Source organism: Fukomys damarensis, unplaced genomic scaffold (genome assembly GCF_012274545.1).
Source record: "Fukomys damarensis isolate Sample0158 unplaced genomic scaffold, DMR_v1.0_HiC HiC_scaffold_2, whole genome shotgun sequence".
In the NCBI taxonomy this organism is placed as follows: domain Eukaryota; kingdom Metazoa; phylum Chordata; class Mammalia; order Rodentia; family Bathyergidae; genus Fukomys; species Fukomys damarensis.
Window position 1 is genome coordinate 6287494 of NW_022900914.1, and position 8633 is coordinate 6296126.

At 35.3% G+C, this 8633-nt stretch overlaps 1 protein-coding gene across 6 annotated transcripts in view; it reads left to right on the forward strand.

Annotated features, from left to right (window-relative positions):
• The window catches only part of Ncoa1 (nuclear receptor coactivator 1), a 268563-nt gene that overhangs the window by 162547 nt on the left and 97383 nt on the right, over positions 1-8633 (forward strand). The window contains exon 1 of one of the 6 annotated variants that reach the window (XM_033763076.1): positions 5375-5418. The exons of the other annotated variants lie outside the window; for them this stretch is intronic. Within the exon in view, the coding sequence (XP_033618967.1) occupies positions 5390-5418 (29 nt within the window). The 5' untranslated portion in view covers positions 5375-5389. Of the gene's footprint in view, positions 1-5374; positions 5419-8633 lie in introns of those variants that run through there. 6 annotated transcript variants of the gene reach the window in all.

Consider the following 8633-nt stretch of genomic DNA (forward strand, 5'->3'; position numbering starts at 1 on the left):
CTTGGTTATGATATCAACAACTGTCTTCAGACACTGTCAAATGTAGCTCAGGGGCAGAGAAAGCAAAATCACCCCTCGTTGGTAATCACTGAGTACCACTGAGAGGAAACCTGCAGAGACTCTCCTGTCACTGGGTCCATGCTATTTTTTTTCTTTTCTTTTTTTTTTTTTTTTTATTTCTCAAAACTTCTTAAGCAAAATAAATTTATTTTTTTTCTTTTTATTGAGTTTATTGGTACATTCTAGGTATACAGTACGTTTATCTCTATATATACAGTACGTTTACATTCATTACTGGGATCTTGTACCTTTACATGACAGGTCTTGGTTCTCATTTTATTCCCCTTGTCCCTGCCCTCCCTTAGTCCCCTCCTCCCCTCCGCATTTACAAACACTTTATTTCCATTTTTTCATTTTCTCATATATTTTTCTTTTCCCTTATTCCCTCTCCCCTACCCTTCCCACTTTTCCTATACTCCATGCTATTTCTTTTTTTTTTTTTCTTTTTTTTTGGTGGTACCGGGGATCGAACTCAGGTCCTTGTGCTTGCAAGGCAGGCCACCGAACCACTGAGCTAAATCCCCGGCCCCACCCTGCTATTTCTTATGTGAAGGAAAAGAAGAAGTTTTATAGGAGAATGTCAGGGTTGGTGGCCAGGAAAAGGAAAGTAACCATTTCTCTTAGCTCAGAAAACTGGTGTAGAGAGGCAATAATCTTAAGTACTTATAAGTCAGTGTCCAGTCAGTGGGAAGAAGGGTTATATCAAAATACATTACATATGTGTGTAATCTTTTTTTTTTTTTTTTTTTTTTGGTACCAGGGATCAAACTCAGGTCCTTGTGCTGCAAGGCAGGCGGTGGAGCCACCGAGCTAAATCCCCATCCTTATGTGTGTAATCTATTTTTTGAATATTTTTATTGGTACATTTTAGATATATAATGCAGTTACACTCATCATTGGCATCTTGTACCTTTACATGACATATCTTGGTTCTTATTTTTTCCCCATTCCCTTAGCCTCCTTCCCCCCGCATTTACAAAGACTTTGTTTCCATTTTTTTCCTTTTCTCTTATTTTTTTCTCTTCCCCTTTTACCTGTACCTTACCCCTCCCATTTGCCCAATACCTTTAAACCTTTTCTTCCTATTACAAAATATCAATTATTTATTTTGATTCTTATTTACACTTTTAGTTTATCACACCAGAGAAACTATATGGTATTTACACATGTGTCTTATTAATTTCACTTAAAGAGGTATGTCCTCAATGTGCATCTACTTACCTGTAAATGTCTCTAGTTTCTTGTTCATTATGGCTGAGTAGCACTCCATTTTATTAAAACAAACAAACAAACAAAAAAAAATGCACACATCTTTATCCAGTCTCCAGTTGATGGGCAATTAGGCTGTTTCCAAACTTTAGTTACTACAAACTGTGCCGCTATAAACATGAGTGAGCATATATCACTGTGGTAGGATGCTTTTAATTCTTTTGGGAAGATTACCCAGCAGGGGAATAGCTGGATCAGATGGGACCTCTAATCCTAGTTCTTTGAGGTATCTCCATACTGATTAACACGGTGGTTGCACCAGTCTGCTCTCCCTCAGCAATGGAGAAGGGTTCCTTTCTCCCCACACCCCCTCCAGCATTTGTTATTGGTTGATTTCTTGATTGTAGCCCCTCTTTCTAGGGTGAGATGGATCTGTGTTGTTTTTATCTGCATCTCTCGAATGACCAGTGACGCTGAACATTTTTCCATATGTTTATTTGTTGCTTTTACTTCTTTGAGAAATATCTGTTCATTTCAGATGCCTACTTTTTAAATGGGCTTATAAGTTGGGGGGGTCTGGTTATTTTTAGTTCTTTATATATTCTGGATAGTAGACCTTTGTCTGAGGAACAGCTGGTAAAAATTTTTCCCACATTGTAGGTTGTCTCTTAGCTCTGTTGGTAGTTTCTCTTGCAGTGCAGAAGCTTTTTAAAAAGATGAGATCCCAGTTGTTGATTCTTTGTGCTAGTTCCCATGCTACTGAGGATTTGTTCATAAAGTATTTTCCTGTGCCAATGTCTTCAAGAGTGCTACCTAGTTTGTCTTCCAACAAGTTTAGTGTTTCTGTTTTAATGTTTATATCTTTAATCCACTTGGATTTTAGTTTAGTGCATGGTGAAAGATAGGGGTCTAGTTTTAATCTTTGGGAATTGAAATCCAGTTTTTCCAACACCATTTATTAAAGAGGTTATCTTTCCTCCAGTGAGGATGGTTGGCTACTTTGTCAAAGATGAGGTAGCTGAGTATGTCCAGACTTGTTTCTGCATCTTCTAATCTATTTCACTGATCCTTGGATCTGTTTCTTTGCCAGTACCATGCTGTTTTGAACACAGTGGCTTTGTAGTAGTTTCAAGTTGGGGATTGTGATACCCCCTGCTATGTCTCTGTTGCCTAGAATGGCTTTTGCTGTTCTGGGTCTCTTCTACTTCCAAATGAATTTTTGTATTGTTTTCTTTAGTCCTGTGAAATATACTGTTGGAATTACAATAGGAATTGCATTGAATCTGTATAGTAGTTTTGGAAATATGACCATTTTCACTATATTGGTTCTTCCTACCCAGGAATGTGTGTAATCTTGTGTATATATTAAATTGTGTCTTCTTAAAGAAAAACTTCAGAACAAATAAAACTGTTATCTTTTACATCTAAGGAAATTTTAAAAACATCAATTATATGAATAAATTCTATATCAATAGAAGACTAGACTAAGAAACCATATATATTCACCACATATAGTTAATAATTTTATTAGTAGTATCTTGTTGATGTTTTTCATAATCTTATTTAAATAAAATATCTACTTCTATTTATTTTTACTAGTGCCTCCAATCCAATATAGAATGTTTATTAAATTTACATAAATTATGTAGTATTTTTTCTATAATTTTTCATCATGAATCTTGAGATTTAATTATACATAGATTCACTCAATTCTAATAGCTCTTTTTAAAACTTTACTTATGTTAACACGTATTTGCAATGCATAGTGATTGTAATCATCCTGAGGTGTTGGTCCGCGTACATACGCTAGTAGCTCTTGATTGGTATTGCATTACATGAATATGCCACATTTTCAACAGCCCCATTTCCCTACAAGCAGACATTACCAAGGGATAAACTGCTACGTATTTTTGCTCTCATAGTCAGTACTGCAGAACACATCTCCATACAGGCCTCCCATTTCACACTTAAGGGTTTCTTTAGGGTCTGCGTACATTTTTATGTTAATGATTACCACATTGGTCTTCAAATAACAGGCATTGAGAGTTTCTCTTTTCCCACATTTTTATTAACACTATTTTCTTTTCACTTTAGTATTTTGCCAAGCTAGGTATGGGGTTATAATTTTAAGTATATTTCCCTGGTAGGTAAGTTGATTGTCTTTTTTTTATGTTACCCATTATGTCTTCCTCCTCTGTGAATTTCTTTTCTTGGTTGTATTTTTGTTACCAAATTCTTTCTGGGTTGTTTCACCTTTTTTTTTTTTTCTCTTTCTCTTGTGGAAAACTTTTTTCATTACTAACAACCTCTTTTTCTTATATTCCATGTAAAGATTTTCTCTCAGCCTTTTAACTGTGATATCTGGGACATACAAATCCTTAATGTCTGCCTGGCATAGTGGCACATCCTGTAATCCCAGCACTAGGGATTCTGAGGCAGGAGTATCACTGCAAATTCGAGGCCAGCCTGAACTACATAGTAAGCTCAAGTACAGCCTAAACTACGTAGTGAGACCTTGTCTCAAAAAACAAAACAAAAACAAAACAAAAAAACACACTATCTTCATGTGTCAAGCTTTTGGGGATCTTAATTATTCTAAAGTCTTAAATGTATTTTTATGTATTTTCTTCTAATACACATTAAAGGTTTGATTAATTGAATTTATTTTTCTGTATGGATAACATAGGGACCTAATTTTATTGTTTTTTCCAGTCAGTAGTTCTGATGCTATTCTTCCCTACTGTTGTATTGTTACATTTATCATAAATAAGGATCTGATTCTGAGCTTTCTTTTGACACTTGCCTTTGTATCTGATAGGATAAGTCCCTCTTCCTTGTTATTTTTCAAAATTATTTTCCCTATTCTTGATTCTTTACCCTTCCATAAAGATTTGAGAATAAGTCCTCCCACCCCAGTACTGAGGATAGAAACCAGAACTCCCACACTGAGCTGCATCCCAACCTCACCCCCTTTTTTAAATTTTTGAGGTAGGGTCTCACTAAATTGCCCATGTTGAGCTCTAACTTACGTTCCTCCTGCCTTAGCCTCCCAGAGCACTGGATTATAGGTGTTCCCCACTACATCTGGCTCTGGATAATATTTTGCTGGGATTTTGATTAAACTCATTTACTTTTACAGATTAGATTCATAAAATTGACATTTTTATGTTCTAGGTTCTATAAAATTCTTATTTATGACTATAAAACTTTTTATTTATTCTAGTCTTTGCTGTTCTTCAATATTTCATAACTTCTCCCCTATGTATCCAGCCATCTTCAATTAGATATATTCCCATATACTAGATAATTTTTATAACATTTAGCAATTGTATCATTTTGTCTGTGGGCTTTTCTAATTGGTAGTTGTTAATTTATATAAATGCTAGTGATTTCTGGGTATTGGTCTCCTATCAGTCTGTTGCACTGAACTTATTAGTTTTTTTTAATGATTTATCTTTTTGATTCCCTTTGATTTGTGTTTATACAGAAGATCATTAAAAATATCGAAATTTTGTATATTCTCTTTTTTACACGTTTGAGATAATTATCTTCTCATTTGCTTTAAAAATATTTTGAAAGCAGTGAGTCTACTTCAGGTTTATATGTATGTATAGATTTCATATTGATTTATTTCCCCCTTGTGATGCTAGGGATTGAACCCAGGAACTTTGCACTAAACTACATCCCCAGCTCTTTTCTTTTTTTGACTCAGAGTCTCTCTGAGTTGTCTAGGCTTGGCTCTAATTTGAGATCCTCCTGCCTCAGCCTCACAGAGTGCCGAGATTAGAGGCATGCACCACCACGTCCAGTTTGTCTGGGCTTCAATTTTAGTAAAGTGATATCTTTGATACAGATAACTGAATTTTTACTTTTTGAAACTGATTGAGGTTGTGTATTAATACCACCTTGCAGTGAGTGTTTCTTTTGGCCTTGTTGTATGCCGTCTCCCCAAGCAGACTTTGAGTTCATAATAAAACACATCTGTTAGACCTCAGGGTATTGCCAGCCCTGTGTACAGAGCCCTAGACTAGAGAGTTTTTCAGGTACTGTTTGTTGGGGTGAAATATCTTGTATCTCTCTCCAGTTAACCTTTTTTCCATTCCCTTCTTGTTTTAGGAGAATGAGAATTAAAATGCCAATCATAAAGAGGTAACTAGGAATGCCTTACACTTATGTAACATTTCTAGTTCAACTCCAGGCGTGCTTGTTAAATGCTGGCTCTTAGCCATCACCATCTGTGTGCTGTGTTAAGGGTATGGATGAAGTGTGAAACATGTCTTCTTAAACCTTCATGGGCCTCCCATTGTCTTGAAAATAAGTAATCATAGTTAAAGTTATAGTAGATAACATTTATTGAGCAAATAATATATGCAAGAACTCTGTAAAGCATTTTACATGTATCATCTTTTTAATCCTCATAAAACCCCAGGAGGTAGTTAATGTCATTATCTCCACGTTATAGATAAGGGGATTGAAGCATAGAGGTTAAGTTGCTCCAGACTTGTCTGGGTCCAATGGCTCAGCAGTAACAAGAAGTGTGAGCCTATGCTTAGTCAGCATTCTATACTCTGTAAACAGTCCTAGTGTATGAGATCTCTTGTGATACGTCTTTGTCACTTTTCTCTCGTTCCTGAGGCAGAATACCGAATCCCCAAAGGTAAAGGAGGGAAGGTTTAGTTGTCTGGCTCCCAGGCAGGATGGCATGGCAGAGGGGCATTGCAGAGCAGGCTGGTGGAAGGCAGCAAACAGCAAACAAGCAACAAGCAACTAAGAAACCCTCTCTCTGTCCCTTATAAATTATCCAGGCGACCTACCTGTCCTTAGGGCAGGTAGCACTCACACCCGGGGTGGACACAGATAATCTTACCCAGAACTGTGCCAAACCAGTCAGTGGATTAATTCAGTAATCATGCACCCTTAATCCCAGCATCACACACACTAGATCCAGTCACCTCTGCAAAAGCCCCACCTATGATCGCATGAGGCTTTGAGGGGACATCAGGACACAGCCATAACATGACAGGCCTCAGACCTCATCTCTTAGCCTTTGTTTCTTATCTTCTGTAGTTTAGCCACTCTAATGTACTTAATATGGTCTTTAACTTGATATTTTCACTCTCACTTATATCTTTGAAAAAGCTGTTTTTTTCTCTCAGGACACCAGTCTCCCTGCCATTATTAAGTTTGCACATCTCATTACATAACTTTGAGTGTGGTTATTAACTATATCATTAGCTAGTCACATAGCTTTTATATTGTATTAAGTATTATAAGTAATCAGGAGCTAATGTATAGGGAAGGATTTCCACAGGTTATATGCAAATGATATGCCATTTTATATGAAGATTTTGAGTATCCTGAGATGTGGTGTCCATTGTGAGGGATGACTTTTCACATGAGAAGATCGCTCTGCATACACTGACTAGCCTGTCTGCCATGTCAGCGGTCACAATGGGGGTTAGTGAATGGAGAACTGTAGTTAATCTAAAAAAAAGGAAGCTTTTCTAAGATAAGATTTTTTTGTCACCTCTACCTCTCCTTTAGTTTGACTTCATTTGAATATGTTAGCTGTCATTTTTTCTGCATGCTTATTGGCTACTTCGCGTCATGGTGATTTTTCCCTGTTCTCAATCTCAGGTCATTTTATAAACATGTCACCATTTCATTACTTGTAGCTTGTTGATCACTCTGTCTCCTCTTTATAGTGAGACACTTTCATTTATTCAGTTTATTCAAACATTTATTGTTTCAAGCATTTCAGCATCGCTTAAAATTTACTTGTAAAAACATAGGAGTCCCGCCAAGTGAATCAATACTCTTCTTTTGAAACTTAGACCCATAGATTCACGATGAATCTACAAAATACATTTGTATCATTTAGGTTCTCTAAGTTAAAATCACATATCCTCAAACACTATCCGGTTTGGAGCTAAACATGGTCAAAATGTACAGTCATTTTTCTTAAGTCTTGCTCTTAATATCTTGGTTCATACTCTTGTTGTGAAAGTTAGAAGATGCAATCTTACTAAACAGAATGGTAATAATTATTCAATAATGAAAGATTTAAAAAATAAAGACAGTACATAATTATTATAGTGCTAAAAATGGTTTGTTTGGGATATTTATCATTTTGAAGTGTTTTTTATTATGCACACAAATACAGTAGTTGACGATTCTTTTCCACTATGTTGTTTTGTAAATGCTGTTGCTTTTAGTCTTTTTAAAATTATTATTAAGAAAAGCAAATGGTATTTTAATTACTGCCAATTATGAGCTTTTAGAAACTAATCTTTTTCTCTTTTCACATTTCTCTACTGCTTTTGTTATGTAGCCAGATAATTTTGAATGCTGCTTATCAAACAAAGAGCTAGTTGTGATCCATCTTTCAAAGTAATCACTTCAGTTTTTAAAAGTGTTTTATAAAGCAAGTTGCCTGATGACTTGCCTAATGAATGAAGGGTAAAAACTAGAAAGGAAAAAGAACAATAATTATTCAGTATGCTTTTTTTTTTTAAAGGTGCTGGCTGTCGTTTTTCTCTATTACTTAAATAACTTGTCTACTGCTTTTGTTATGTAGCCAGATAATTTTGAATGCTGCTTATCAAACAAAGAGCTAGTTGTGATCCATCTTTCAAAGTAATCACTTCAGTTTTTAAAAGTGTTTTATAAAGCAAGTTGCCTGATGACTTGCCTAATGAATGAAGGGTAAAAACTAGAAAGGAAAAAGAACAATAATTATTCAGTATGCTTTTTTTTTTAAAGGTGCTGGCTGTCGTTTTTCTCTATTACTTTAAAATAACTTGTTTGATTTTGTTTACTTTGTTGAACTTTAGTTTTTCTTTTTTGAACAAAGCAGTATACTAAACACATTTTTCTATATACCTTTGCCTCTAAGTACTTTTTTTTTCTTTTTATTGAGTTTATTGGTACAATCTAGGTATACAATACAGTTACATTCATTATTGGGATTCTGTACCTTTACATAATAGGTCTTGATTCTCATTTTTTCCCCTTGTCCCTGCCCTCCCTTCACCCCTTCCTCCCCTCCCCATTTACAAACACTTTATTTCCATTTTTTCAGTTTCTCATATTTTTTCCTCTCCCTTATTACCTTTCCCCCACCCTTCCCACTTGCCCTACACCTTTAGCCCTTTACTTCCTATTTCACATTATTAATTATCTCATTAGGATCCTGTGTACTATTATAGTTTTTCACACCAAAGAAACTATTCGGTATTTCAGTTAAAGAAATCTCTGTGTGAACATTAAAAATAGGGAATCCTAAAATAAAACTAAAAAGGAAAGTAAAAGAGAAAAGGCAATGATGTAACATTAAAATAATCCTTAATTCTGGAGATGAAAAT